Raw genomic sequence first — 15,968 nt, 5'->3', positions numbered from 1 at the left:
ATGCTGACCACTTTTCACTCCAGGGGGGTTTGTTGGGTTTCACTCATGCCTATGCTCATAGAGTAGTGTCGGTGATACGCAGTAGGACATTGGGGCACTTTTTACTCTCCGTACGAGTGGTTTTTTCCCCTAGTCACATTATTCCCTATTTTGTGTGTTTATGACATAGTTCGGTCGCTTACCATACTTTACACATTTTGGTTGTGAACGCATGCACTCAACCCTAAGGTCTAAGGGTTGTACTTTGTACTTGCATGCACTTGGGAATTGCATTGTGTGTCGAGCTCTGTCTTCACTCTCACACTCTCTCTCTAGTGTTCATGTTTGCAGCAGAATTAATGTCTTGCTGCCCCAAACTTTCAACTAGTGAAAGTGTTGTACCTAACCTTGGGAAATCAACTTTCCAATGTCCTCTTCTTATCTTGCATTGTTACTAATGCCATGTTTATCATGCACATCTGGCCCACAGTTAACATTAGGAGTATGCGGCAAGTCACCATCCTCCAGCCACTTAGCATCCATACCACACGAAGCAATTTTCAGGTCTAAAAGTGCCAATAGTTGTCCGATACTTAGGTAGGATGAATCTATAAGCTACCTCACAAATCTTTGCTGTTGGGCTGCTCTAACTCTGCATGGTATCCTACTTAGTGAAATACTATCAGGCTCTAGATAATGACACAATCCTTAGGCCTTGCTGGTGGAAGTTCTCTTGGCAAACACTTAGAAGGAACTGGCTCACCTTAGAACTGTCTCCAAAAAATGAACTTTTCCTCTATGCAAGATAGAGATCTTCCTACTAAAGGCATCCACCACTGCATGAACTTCAATGATACCTTGATCATACCCTACAAACCTTAAAACTGACTGCAAAGAAACAATAGGATTTACATGGAGATAATAGTGTGTGTACGATTAATACTTGCAGTGAATGAACTCAAAAAGATAAGAGACTGAAAGATAAATGATGAATGAAACATGATAGTGATACAATGACCTCTGGCCTTTGTGTCCCTACGATGGGGTTTGAGGAGAGCCTACAGTCAAAGATGACTTCACTCTTGAATGTGGAGATGGGTGGAAGCACGTATGGAGTGGAGGGAGCAAAATGAAGTCCTCAAAGCAGCAGGACTAGCATGGGCAGTAGTGGAGTGAGTGAAATAGAATCCTCGGGTCGGCAAGATAGTGATTATGGCCTTCACAATAAGATGTTAATGAGTGAGAGTGAGAGGGGGGTTGGATGCCCATGACGTGTTCTTACGTATGGGATTTTTGGGCAGGTTTGTACTACTAAATAGAATAAACGCATTTTATAAATAAATCTTTTTTGGGCTGTTTCAATGGAGTAAAATTAAGCTTTAGTGGATGATAAATTTGTATTAATGCATGCCTTTAATTTTAATAACTGAACTCCCATCTTAGGCCCAAAAAAGATCCAGGGAGAGTACTCCCCTTCTGTTTCAGGCAAGAGATGGACAATAAGATCCCCCATAAAGAACAAGTATGTGGTAATGGTGTTGGTGATGTAGATTAGTGCTTGCCGAAGAATGAAAGAAGCACCTATACCATATAGCTGGAAACTTGAAGGGATAATAATAGCCAAGGTGCTAGCTGAAGACGACTGAAGCTTGAACTTTAGAGAGAAACCACTAGCTTTGTCTCCATGTTGGTTAATATTGAGGTTAGTGATTGTGCTTGCTGTAATAGGTGTGCCTAGTGTTTAGTGCTGCAACCTGAGGGGAGGAAGCCATAACACCAGTGATGCAACCTAAGGGGAGGAAGCCATAACATTGGTGTTGCGAACGTTGATGGGAGTGTTGGATGGAAGCAAAGGATAGATTTCTCTCCCAAATATCAATATAGAGTAGGGACATGAGATTTCAGTGGTCTCCTTGCAAGGCCCTTTGTTCTTCACAGAGAATGAGAACAGTAGCTCAAGAGCACCTTTGCTTTGATACCATGTAGGTTTGCAGTGGAGACAATGGTGTGGATACGGCAAATCCTAGTAGAGTAATTGAACTCATAAACATGTAGACCAAAAGGAGTATGACTAATGAAATACAACGGTGATAAAATGACCTCAAGCCTCCCCATCCCTAGCAGTGGAGCCGAGAAGAGCCGAAGTAAGATGGGTAGCAGCATTGGTGGAAGGATTGGAGGCAGCAAAATGCAGTTCTTTGAGCATAGGTTGTTGGTGAAGACCCCAAGCAGTAGTAGAAGGAATGATGTGGGCAGCAATGGAGGGAGTGAAGTGCAGTCTTCTAGTGAGTAGGATGTCAATGATGACTGACACCAATACACAAGGTTTTCTGGCTGCAAAGCATCTCCAGGATCATCAGATGAGGGAGGTGATGATGATCTCAGCTAACAGTCCATTTCAGTGATGCACTGCAGTCTGCAGCTTTGGCAGGTGAAAATGCAGGCAGCAGCAGTCCGGGTAGTTGGTAACATTGCTGGACAGCAGGGTGGCAGTGGGAACATGACTCCAGCAGGAGTCGGCGATGTCCTCTATGATAGGGTGGCAGCACCCAACAGCTAGGTGGTAGGTTGGACAGTATGGCAGCAGCTGAGGGTCGCAAGATGACACGTCCATTGACTGGGCAGAAACCTCTCCAAATGGTACGGGTAGATGGTCCACAAGGAGAGGGAATGGTTACATCGAGAGGAGTGATCCAGAGTAATAATGATGTGTGTGTGTGAGAGAGAGAGAGAGAGAGAGAGAGAGAGAGAGAGAGAGAGAGAATGATCAGCTCTCAGGATACATGCAACAATTGATGGCTTCATTTGGCAGACAGGTCTTATTTGAGGATATGGAAGCATGGGCAATCTTTCGGAATAATGCATGTTAGAGCTTATGGGGTTCAGCAAACGTGTAGTCAAAGCAGAATTAGAGCATTTGCAATCCTTGTTGGAACAATCCATCACCTTGCAGCAAGCTGGGGACTCATTTGATGAATTGACCATTTATTCAGAATGGTTGAAAGCCATAGTCCACTCTCCAAGATGAGCAATATGCAAAATATAAATTGTTGGCTTGTTTGGAACTGTCAGACTCATCAGTTTTATGCTCATCCTTGTGAAGAATATGCATGAGAGAATATGGTGCACTTGTTGGGGTACGCATGATCTTGTGATCATGGAGTCTCACTCTTTAATGTGGATGTTCCTTCATTACTATAAATCTTTGTTGGGTCCAGAAGAAATTCTCGCTAGTGCAGTTCATGTTGCCCACAATTATGTCTTAGGCATGGTTTGACCCGGTGAAACCTGAATAGGTAGATCTTGTGGAGGCAGATATTACTAAGGAGGTTGAAGATGTGCTGTCCTATCTGCCTTGTGGGAAAAGCCTTCATTGAGATGGCTTGGCTAATGAACTGTTCTTAGCATATGTTGACTAGCTTAAGAACCCATTGGCCCAACTTGGTCAAAAAGTTTGGAGATCCGGTTGTATGCCTTCAAATTGGAAGATTGCAGTGCTTTTGTCTGTTACCGAAGATTCCCTTACCACAAAATTCAAAACAATGGAGACCCATTTTTGTTATGAGATGATTGTATAAAATCTTCCCTAAGATCATCTCTAATAGTTTGCCAAAAGCTTTCTTGCAATTGATTCACCAGTGACAATATGGTTTCATTAAGAGACGTAATATCATGCACAATATTCTGAATGTTCAATTGCGGATAGATTATGCCAAAGCCTTAGGTTAGCAGACTGTTATGATTCAGTTGGATATTGAAAAGGCTTTTGATCATGTCAGCTGGTTCTTTCTTGAACAATTAATGTCTGCCATGGGATTTGGGCCTACAATAACACCTCTTATAGATATAATCAGCACTGACTTAGTGACCCAAATTGCGCTCAATGGGGGAGTGATTAAGGAGATTGCCCTTTCTCACTTCCTTAATTAGCAATGCCCCCTTAGTGCCCTATTATTTACTTTGATGACACACTCGATGCTCTCTTTGCTAGATAAGTTGGCTATTAATGGTGAGATCATTGGGTTAACTCTTCCCAGTGGAGAGAAACTGTGGGGGTAATTTGTTGCCGATGATTCATTTATGTTCCTCAAGGCCGGCATATCTAATTTGGAAAGGGCGACAACAATATGGAGCCTATTTGTTTTGCTTCGGGCTTGCATATCAATGCGCAAAAATCTACGTTGATCAATTGCATAGAGAGTGATTTGAATAATTTGCGATGGCAAGGGGATGTGGTTCTTTGAGGCGAGAGAACTCATCACTTGGGTTATCCCATAGGGTTGGATGTGGATCCTCGTGCATTGCTTGACTAGATGTCTTCATGCATTCATCGTAACTTTATATATTAGAAATCCCAAGGTTGGCCTTCGCATGTGCACTTTAAAGTGGCTCAAACAATTATGATCAGCCTGTTTTCTTATTTCTTCTTGTTGCTTCCACGGACGCAAAAGTTGTTCCAAGGAGTACTGTAGCCTATATGCTTTATGCTTGGAATAAGCAAGGGAATCTGACGGCCTTGTGGTTTTCCATTTTGTAATATTTGTGTGTTCAGCATCACCCTTGGATAGATGTTGCCGGGCTCTTTTAAAGAGGATATCGACATCTCACATGGCTACACTACTTTCCAACCCTTGTGGTGGAATATTATGAATTTCACTCACCCATGCAAAACTTCAAAGTATTTTCTTTTTATTCTACTTGATTGTATCACGGTAAGAGTCTCTTTACCTTACCATTTGCCACCCTCTTGATCTTAGAAAGGAAGCAAATTCCTTGCAAGTAGAGGTTTTGGCTACATCTAGATTGCTTGAATGATCTAAGAAGTGCAAAGGGACATATTTAATAGGATTATGAGGTCGGGCTTGAAGGCTATTCAGGATACTATCATTTCGGGCAGGCGAGAGTTTATTCTTTCTGCAGCATTCGCTAGTACTTCTAAATATATTAGAGGGTACATAATGATTTGGTTGACCTTGGAGGACTGGCTTTAGAAACACTCTTACTTGTCAACCCTTATTATTGTGGTTGGATTAGGCCTTTGTGAAAGGGTAGGACTTTTTGAAGTGGTCAACTAATCGGATCTACCAGAAAAGGGTAGGGGCTAGAGATGGTTTATAAAGAAAGTTGATAAAGTTCTGTTTATTTGTGACAATGTAGCTAAGTGGTGCGATCACTTGTTTCATTTACGGAAGTCAAAAGCTTCCCTATCAAGAAAAAGTTTTGATTTGGAGGCTTCTGGTTGGGGGTCTACCCTTTAGCAATGTGTTGTAGGCTTGCAATATACCTTGCAACAAATGTACATTATTTATTGTTTGTGATAAGACCAATATTCATCTGTTTATTTCTTGCCTCGTCGCCAGAGGGTGCCTCGGACAAGTAAGAGATTGTCTATTCATTCTTGGGTCTTAGGACACAAAATTTAAGAAATTTAGCTAAAAGCTATACTTGATGATGCAAGGATGGAGTTAAAAGTAGATGAATTTGGGATACCATAGATACTCTGAGACCGAATCAAAGATAAAAGCACTACGAGTCTACCAAATGTGCCATTGCATGAACAGAAATAGACAAGGATAATGAGACTACCTCGCCATGGACTCGTGTGGATCTTTTGCGAAGCTTGCTTTCATGGAAGATTTCTTCCATGATTTCAAATGACCTCATAATTGGAGAAGTGACTTCTCCATGCATATGATTCTATTTTCTTTGCTCGTGTTGTACCTCTCTCTATGATCTTGTTTTGTTCCATGTAAAAGGATGTTTTCATAGTCTTTTGGCTTCATAAGTATTTGTTGCGGACTGGGCTTGGTTGGCTTGAAGGAATGATGTAAATATTTCTATGCATTAATTAAAACTTCATGAGAGAGAGAGAGAGAGAGAGAGAGAGAGAGAGAGAGAGAGAGAGAGAGAGCCTGCAACATGTTGTTATATGGGGGACTTTTGCATACAAGATTGTAGTACAAGGTCTCCCATGTTTCCATGCATGTAACATTTCATTTTGCATCCTTGATTGCATGCCAATCTTATTATATATGCCTTCGCATTCTAGGTGGGTAAACATATTCTCTTGCAAACTTTGCATATGAGGTTAAAAACCAATAGAGTTGTTTCTAAACACTCCATGACTACTCAGAGCATGTCTTGCCATACCTTGAAGGGGTGAATGATTGCCAGAGTATTGTGAGTATACCGGAGTGTGAAATAGTTGATTGTCCAAAGTTTGTTACTTGTTTTTTTCTTGCGTATGCAAAAATTGGCACCTAGCTCATAATTGGATTGTTAGAACGAAGCGACGTGTATTTGGCACATTTAGAGGCTATCCATTGAGAAGTAGATATAGATATGCTTAGCGATGATGTCCATACCCAATGCCATTGTGGTTTATTGTCCCCCATTTTCTTGTTGATCAACTTATGTATTATCACACCATGATTCCCTTCTCTCTATGGATTTTATTTCTCATCCTAGTCATCGTCATTGTGAGATTACAACCAATAACATGTGTTTGTTCTTCAGATTATTAGTTTCACCCCCTTAGAGAAGGCAATTTCTTAGCAATGGAATTATGAAATTTGTCTTTAGTGGACCCAGAGTGTATTAGAATCATAAACTTGAAAATACAACTCATGATAGTAAATCAACATAACAAACAATTTACATGATAAAACATAAGAGTAACATAAACATTTCCACTTGCATGATAGCATTTATTGACCCCAAACCTTGGCATGTGTTTTGTTATATGTTTAATCTCACGGAAGGGCTTCCAATTTGGAGTACAACAATTTAACCTTCGGTACACATGTTATTGGGGAGCTATCAATAGCTCCAAAAGTTAATTCCTTCCAAAATTCATAGATGTTAATTGTTTTAGGGGCACTATTCCTTCTAATAACCAAATGGATAATTCTTTATTGGCATTATATAAGCTTGTGTGTGAAGACACCTTAGGTGTGTGTGTGTTTTGTCAAAGGTATAGCCACCTTTTACACTTCCCAATATTTAGTAAGGGTTAAAGGTTTAAGAGAAAAACCTAAACCTATATAATGAGGCCTTAACCATTGTATTATTAACATCTATCACATCAATCTATTTAGCTTTGTTGTGTACTTAGTAAGAGTCTTCTCTCTCTCTCTCTCTCTCTCTCTCTCTCTCTCTCTCTCTCCTCATGGTATTGAATCCAACAACGGTATCAGATTAGAAAGATATTTGCGGTCATTATCAACTCAACTAGTTGATACCAACGCTAGTCTTGTCGCTTTGCCATTTTCACTTACTTTTTGATAAAAAAGAAATTGAAGAATAATAAGCTTAAGGGAGAGGAGGGGTTGTCCTAGCCATTGCCAGTGCTTGCATAGCCATTAGCTCTACCAATTTTGTTGTATATGAAGAAATGTTGAAGAAGAATAGAAAGTAAAAGAACGAGATGATACTATCGTAGTAAATTCTTCTATTTATCCATGTGCCCCAAATCTCTTTAGTGGGCACACCTCTTCTATCCCTTTGCTCCAAATCCTTATACACCTAGTCAAACTCTTGGTCTTTAGTTGAAACCTATAGCACATTACCCTTTGAACTCCTAATCTTTAGCCAAAACATATTGCATATTGAATCTAGTGTGTGTCACCTCACACGCCATGATGACTAATGTACTTTTGTTATCCCTTTGGTCGACCATTCAAGGCTTAGTAAGACACCGTTTTAAACCTTGAGTTATTAAGGTTTTAGACTTTAGTAAAGGGGCTATTCACATGGGATTGGAAATTCAAATGTTTTAGTTAAAATTTCATAAATTTTGTGAGTAGAATTTAAATCTTTTTGCACGAGCAACTAAATCTCACCTCAAATTACTTAATTTCACTATGGGATTTTATCTTGAACTTTAAAAAAATGTCATAAGATTTAGAGCATTTTCAATATAAGAGATTCACGTCGTCTATGAATATGAGGGATGATATCTTAGATTTTGTAGTAGAGATAGAGGTTCTAGCAGAGCCAAGGTCGTGGTCATGGTCAAAGTTATTATACACAACAGAATAGAGGATGATAGTCTCAAGAAAGGAGTCAAAGAGGCAAAGTTGTAGATTCTAATATACAATAGAATTTTCGTGATAGCAAGGAGTGTTAGTATTGTAGTCAGAAAGGCCATATTTATTAAAACTGTTTAAAAAAGAAACCTGATATAAAAAATACAGAAGAGTAGCAAGGCAATTATGCATCTACCAATACAAACAATGATGATAAAAGTGAGCAGAAAGTTGGGGACTCACCTATTATGATAGATGTATCATCAAATTTCAATCATGTTCATGTTGATTTAGATGGCTCTAAGAAGCAAAGCTTAGACGAGGAGTTTAGAGTTTTGTTTATTAAAACACTTGGTGTGTGGAAGGCACAATAGGATGCTAAAGTACTTAGTAGTGATCTGGGTCCACATAGGTCAAGTAGATTAAGAAAGCCAACGCAACAATTGATATATGATAACTTTGTAACTCATCACTAGTAGGTATATACGACTAAGGTTGTGTAAGATGTGGAATCCACTTGTTTTGAGGATGTAGTGGATAATGGGTATTGGGATTGTGTTATGGATGAAAAAACGGTTGCACTTAATGAGAATGACACATGGGAATTGGTGTTGTTACTTGAAGACAAAAAAGCTATTGATTGTAAATGTGTTTACAAGGTCAACCATAAGTCAAATGGATCTATTGAGCATTATAAGGTATTTTTGGTTGCCAAAGGATATGTGCAAACTTATGGTATTAATTATGAGAAGACTTTTGCTCTAGTGGCTAAAATGGCAACTGCAAGGGCTATCATAGTAGTGGTTATATCAAAAGGTTTGTATGATCATGTATAATATAGATATTAAGAATACATTCTTACAAGAAGAGTTGCAAGAGCAAGTTTATATGGAGCAACCACTTGGTTATATTGATTAGAGTTGTGAAGATTATGTATGCAAAATGTGTAAGGCCTTGTATGGATTGAAGCAATCACCTAACGTATGGCATGATAGGATTATAGAATACCTTGTAAGTAATGGATTTTGTAGAGGATAGATTGATCAGTGTAATGTATGTGAGAGTGATGCATGTATTATGGTCATTACTATATATATGGATAATTTGATCATTATGGGTGATTGTGAGATATAGATTAACTATATCAAGTGTCTTATTAAGACTAAATTTGAGATGAAGGATTTAGAAAAGCTATGCTATTTTTTGGATATAAAGAATGGAGACTTGGGAATCTATATGTTTGTCACAAAGACAATATGTGTTGGATATGTTAAATTAGTATGGTATAGTTGATTGCAAGCTTATTTCTATGCCTTTGGATGTTGATGTTAAGTTTAATACACATGAGGGTGACTTGATTGAGGACGTCACTATGTATTGAAATATTGTGGATAGATTAATCTATTTGACAATCACTAGGCCAAACCTAAATTACACAATTGGTTTGGAGAGTCAGTTTATGCAGCTTTCATGAAAGTCACATTTGGATATAGTATAGCATATATTGCAATATATCAAGTTCACATTGGATTATGCCTTATTATATGGTCCAAGTGTAACCTTGAATTTGCATGGTTATACATATGCAGATTGGATTGGTAGTATTTACGATGAGATTTACCAGTAATTTTATATTTTTCTTTCACAGTGTTGCTACTACTTGGAGCAACAAGAAATAGTCGGTAATTGCCTTGTTTAGTATAGAGATGCTATAATTGTAGCATGTGAGATAGCTTGGCTATGCAAGCTACTTAGTGATTTGGGTATGCAGGTGGACAAGAATACTATAGTCTACTGTGATACCGTTAGTAGTATTCAATTGGCCAAGAACACAGTGTATTATACATGGACCAAACACATAGAGGTTCATTACCATGTCATTCAGAAGCGGGTTCTAGTAGGTAATAGGTGACTTGGTTTATGTCAGCATAAAGGATTAAGTTGTTGATATTTTCACCAAGGCCTTGGAAGTTGAAAAGCTTCAATATAGTGCTTAGTATTCACAACTCATGTTGAGCTTGAGAGGGAGTGTTAAGATATCGAGCTCTACATTAGTTGGCATTCACTATGTGTCTTAGTGATGCAGCGAGATATTATTCACTAACATTTTAGGTAATCGACATGAGTATACACCAGTGTTTCTACAGCTAGAGTGCATCCACATAGTTCATCCTTGGTTATGGTACATTCATTATGTCGCCTCTTCGTTCTTTAGTGGATGTATACTTAGTGATGACCGTGTGTACATATGTTATCGTACTTTCATAGTCTTTTACCATATTGTAGACTTAGTTCTTTTATGTGCAAGAAGAAAAAATAAGATGATGATTTCAGCCCTCTCTCTCTCTCTGTGCTCAAGTCTCCATTGATTTGTGTGTGTGCTCTTGGTTTCTTCATCTCTCTCCTCATTTGTTTGCATTTTGGAATTATACAATGACCATGTTAATACATACGCTAATATCTTTTGAAACACATTTATCCTGTGGGATAGTTTGCTCAAATTTTTATCCAAAAAGGTTTGTACTTTCCTTTTATGATCCTATGATGAGTTCTATTTTAGGGGGATTTATAACCACTTTATGCATGATCACCGGGTTTGGTTTCGAAAAGCCATATCCATATATTTGACCTCTAGTTGTATGCTTCGTGCCTCCGAGCCACTTTGGTTTTTGATTAGCTTATAAGCCATGTATATGCACCTTTGAATCATGTCTTACTTGGATCCTTGAGGTTTGCAATAGACCATGTAATCCTTATGTCGCATCTCTCTCGCTTATGTATCTTCTTTTGCAGAATCATTGTACGGGACTACACACTTGCTCTTGAGTCTAAGGTCTTTCCATTTTCATTTCTTTGTGCATTTCTTGTTACAGGTTTAGCCACCCATGACTTAAAGGGGGGTTTGGTAGTATCATACATGCTCACACACCTTAGGTGTATAAGTATGTATCTCAAAGGTGTAAAGATATTTTATATGTCAGCATTTAATAAGTGTCGAAGATTTGGGGAAAACCTTACGTCTATATAATGAGACCCTAACCATTGTAGTATTATTAATATCTATTACATCAATATATTGAGCTTATTGTGTACTTGCAAAAAGAGGCTTCCATCTCATTGGTTGCATTCATCTTAGCTCTGTGTGTGTGTGTGAGTGAGAGAGATAGTAATCCTTGAGAACCCTAATTATCGAACAACAAAATGGTGTTAAACACCTATTTATAGTGGAAAATTAGTCCTTATTTTTGCATTGGATTCTCTATGCATCTTCTTCCAAATGGATTTCATACCCTTCTCTCGCTTGGGAAAATATCTTCCTAAGATTTAACCTCCACACAGACATGATAGAAGCCGTACCTAACGGCAAATACCATATGAGAAATGGATATCAGACTCACATCCCAATCATAGAGTCAAATGTATACACCATTGAGCTTGTGGTTTAGCAACAAACTAGGTCACGATAACATTCCAAAAGCTTGTATCCCATAACATAAGCACACAATGATAAGCCCTTATTTTGAGCTATTTTTTCACTATTTTCATGTAACTTGGATGGTTTTGATGATGTATTATGCAATATTTTTTATCAAATTTAATTAAAAAGGCAGATTGCAATGTTATATTTGATAATATTAAGATAGAGTTAGAAGTGTCGAGAGTTGAGATATTTAAGACGAAATTTTTTAGGGAGCAAATAAGTAGTAAGTACTAGAAGGCAAATACAAATAGAGATTTTTAGTGAAAGTAATAGACATTTTAGAGGTGAAAGAAAATGTGGGTAAAATTTAGTATGTATGCATAGAATTTGGATCAAATAACTGTGGGAGAAGTCAGAGACAGCTCGGAGATGTAGAAGGATGAGAAAAAAATGTTCAAGTGTGAAACTTGTTAAATTTGAAAAGAGGGATAATTAAGGAGTTGAGCGGGAATGTCTTGTGAAGGGGTTGAGCAAGAGGGGGAGAAAACACACAAAAGAATGGAGGCTACCATATGGATGGAGGATGTTGATGATTTGATGTACTATATGAGAAATTTTTTCATCTATGAGGAACAAATGAGTATTTATTCTTTTCTCTTTCATCTCATCTTGTTTTTCAAGACTATTTCATAGTGTAGAGAGAGATTTATAATAAGATTAAGGACAAATTAGTAGATATTAGGGAAGAACAAATTAGATTAAGAAGTTTCAAGATTATTGAGTCTAAAGGAAGAGGAGAAGCAAGTATCAATAATGTCAAATATAGTAAAGTATTTTTTTTGAGTGAATCAAATATTTTTTGTTTTTAATTAGAAAAAGGTTAAATGGATAGTTTGAATAAAATTATTGTTAAAAGCATTGTTCTTTTGATCTTTGGGTTTTAAATCACTAAAATGGAGTTTAGTTGTTGAATTCTATGAATCAAATTATAAAGAAATTGTGTAAAATAGATAGAAAACTGTATTTTAAGGCTAACTAGTGGATATTAAGAAAATTAAGAATTGTTTATGAAAACTAATTTAAAATAGAGTTAAAACATGATGAAATGCATCTCAGCATGAAATCTCACCTTTAAATAAAAAAATTATTGAGAGAAATGTGTTAGTAGTTGAAATGACATTTTTGATCATAATTAGTGATAATAAATAAAATTATGAAAATATTAATAATTATATATTGAAACAAAATTAAAATGTAATAAAAAAGATTTTATTATAAATTTTAAATAATATATATCGATAAATAAAAAAATAATGTGTGAAATTATAGAATTTTGAGGGATTAAAGTGAAGATGTTGAACTAAGTTAAGGTCGGAGTATATGTGTGTGATGGAGTTGTTGTTTATATGATCAACTAGACATTACTAAGACTTCTTTGGTGCACTTTTAATTCTTAATTAACACAATGACTTTACACGTAATCATTTAGCCTATCTATAAAAGGGTCTCTAAGGGGGCCGTCACACACCATTCAAATTATATTGATCCATAGGTCTATAGGCCAAAGTGGTAAACACACAATGATGTGTATGATAGGACCTTGAGTTTTATGAATAGTATTCCATCGCCCTAAATCTAAAGTATCTCTAGTTGTGTAGTCTGTCTAGTTCGTTGAAGTTTGGTTCTTTCAAATAGAAGAAGAAAGAGTATCATGAGATAAATATCGATTCATGGTTGGTCAAATGGATAGTATATGTTCATCTATAGCAGTAGATAATGTTAAGTGCGTCAGATAGATTGAGACCATGTTACGCAAGGTGTATACATACATGGTGGATGGGGCTATTTTTGAAGCTTGAAACATAGGTGGTATGAAAATAACTATGGATTCGATCAAGTAACTTGTAGCTTTAAGTAGAAGAAGCCCTCTAATATAGCTTCTTATTATTCACCTTTGAAGGCATGAAAGAAAAGGAAGGTAAAGACAAGGGTACACGCAATGAAGATCATTCGAAGAGTCATTGCTTTGTGTCACCTAATTAGACAATTGTATGTGGACAAATACTTTCCACTTTTAAAAAAAAGTAAACATGAGCTCGAAGGGTTAGTAAATACTATTGAAATTAGAGATATATCTTTTGATTTTTTAGCGAATGAATCTTTTATGAATGTGAGTAATTATCATGGTTGTCTAGTAAATAAGAGTTTATTGGACTTATAGATCATCAATACTCTTAATGATCAATTGATTATGATGTTATTTGACAACAATTCTAATCAGTTTTTTTTTCTCAATTGGTACAGAGACCATGATATCACATGGCACTCAGTACTATATTGGGAGTTAAAGACAGTTTATGTCTAGTTGGTTGCATTCACTTATACTTAACACTTGTACATTTATATACTGCAAGTGGTGGCTCTTCGTTACTTCAATTTATTCTTAATTCTTTGCATGACAATAAAATAAGGGAAGGCAAGTCACACATGGTGACTATTGGAGCTTTCACAAATCGTCTTGCTTTCTCTTGCTTGAATCTCTATAGCTTGTGTAGTTTATGCTATATTGCTAGTTGCATTGTTTATCGCGGTTGTAACTTGGATTTTTGTGGTAGTGGGAGGAGTTGAGCTAAAAATGCATTAGCTTCACTTTAATAGCTCCAAAACATGCTTAATTAAGAAAAAAATCTTATTTATTTAAAAAGAAACGCATTCCTATAGAGTGTCTATCACATAAGCACAACTCCACTTAAGAGAACCCAAATTTTCTATGAATAGGTATGCTTTGCTTCATTCAGCCCTAATCTCATTTCGTAGTCCAAGCTATCCATTGCACCCTTCACTCATGTGGTGCATGTTTTTAGTCCTCTATCATCAGTTTGTTGTTGTTTTCAGCCAGACAACTACTATTGTTCATCATCCAGTTATCGTATAGTCTGTCACGTTAGTATATTGTTGCGTTTGCAAGCTTCAGTTGTCGCCATGCATTTTTTTTCTTCCTCCACTTGTTGCCATCATCTCATTAGCATGTCGTTAGTCTCTCTCTTCTCCTTAGTCTCTCTCTCTCTTATACTACCATCTACATCAAATCTAGTCTTCCTTGGCTACGTTTACTAGTGTTCGATATCCGAAGATTGTGTTGTTGTGATTTGGGATCCATTTGGAGTACGACACACTCGCTTATTACTCCTGCCCTGATCCTTGAGATATAGGAGTTTGAGATATAATATTCATTCACTAGATAGTGTGTTTGCTGCATGACCGTTGTATATTCAATAGTCATATCACTTCATTTATTCTATGTGTTGATTGTCTTTGAGTTACCCTAAGCCTAACTATATTATTCTATTAGTTTGTGCTTTGTCATACAATGTTATTTGTGTTTTTGTGTTAGAGTATTTTCTTCACATGGTATCAAAGTCGATTTCTCAAAGAGAAACCTAGACCTTGGTCTGAAAGCTCTACACAAGAAGCAAGAATAATATGACTCATGACTTTGAGCACTACATTCACATCACTTATCACATCCAAGCTGAATCCATGGAGGAACAAGTTAGAGAGTCTCACAGCTTACTTCACAAGCTCCCGATAATATGGTAGGACGGACATTTGACTACCATGGAGTTCCATGACCTTATGATATTATTGTAGCTGAGTACAATCTCATTTTGATGCATAGAGTCTAGCAACAGATAGAAGCTAAGTTTAAATTTTACTCTTTAGATTCGGTGTACCAATCTACTGACCATGCTGAAAGGACAAAAACTCCACTTAGGATCGACTATTCGCAAGTGAAAGCTGGTATAGAGTACACTCCATTGCCTTCGTACTTATTCTCTCCGGTGCTAGGCATGTCTAACATTTTAGATTATGTTAATGATGACTTTCCTTTTTCTATTGGTATGGATGATTTTCATGATGGAAGTATGTAAAACAATTTTTAGTTTATGAGTAATGAGGAAGATAAATATTTCTTTATGAACTTAGGCCTAGGTAAGTACTTGAAACAAAAAATAGAATACTCATTTCTCTTATTTTTCTTCAATAAATTTGTTTTCAAAGGTCAAAATGAAGTAGGTGCATCATCATCATCATCGTCATTTTAATTGAATGCATTTAATGGATAAAATGAACTCACATTATTTCCCTTATCTACACCTATCACAAATCCATTTAATCTCTCTCCCATTCCACTCTTTTATTTCACTATCACATCCTCTCAGCCTCCATTAAGTGTACTGCATGTTGTATCTCATGTAGCATCACATGTGTTTTCATTCACTACCGAGCAATTCTTCAAACTTAAGCACAAGCGCCTCATCTCTTTCTAAGTTGGGCGGTGTTCCATATTTTCCTCGTATACTTTCAGGACCATTGTAGCTTGGGTGTTTTTCCAAGTCTCTTCTACGAGTGTGGATTAGTTAGTGCCATAGTTTGCCTCCATGGCATTACCTAGTGGATCCTCTGGTCATTATCTTGCGTCCAACTAACATTTAGACAGGGCAGCTTACATGTCCCAGTGCCTTCATATGCATCGACAC

General features: G+C 37.0%; 1 protein-coding gene across 2 annotated transcripts in view; it reads left to right on the top strand.

The window, feature by feature from the left end:
- Nucleotides 1-3,520, top strand: part of LOC148035467 (F-box/kelch-repeat protein At5g15710-like) — a 148,178-nt gene extending 144,658 nt beyond the window's left edge. The window contains exon 2 of one of the 2 annotated variants that reach the window (XM_087677419.1): nt 2,792-3,520. In XM_087677419.1, coding sequence (XP_087533545.1) covers nt 2,792-2,952 — 161 coding nt within the window. In that variant the 3' untranslated portion in view covers nt 2,953-3,520. The remainder of the gene's footprint in view (nt 1-2,791) is intronic. The other variant, XM_087677422.1, reaches the window with a different exon arrangement.
- The last annotated feature ends 12,448 nt before the right edge of the window (nt 3,521-15,968 follow it).

This window comes from Lygodium microphyllum, chromosome 5, assembly GCF_053477565.2.
Source record: "Lygodium microphyllum isolate KBCC chromosome 5, Lygodium_microphyllum_v1.1.10, whole genome shotgun sequence".
Taxonomy (NCBI): Eukaryota; Viridiplantae; Streptophyta; class Polypodiopsida; order Schizaeales; family Lygodiaceae; genus Lygodium; species Lygodium microphyllum.
Note: the sequence above shows the minus strand (reverse complement) of the source record. Positions and strands in the feature narration are given on the sequence as shown.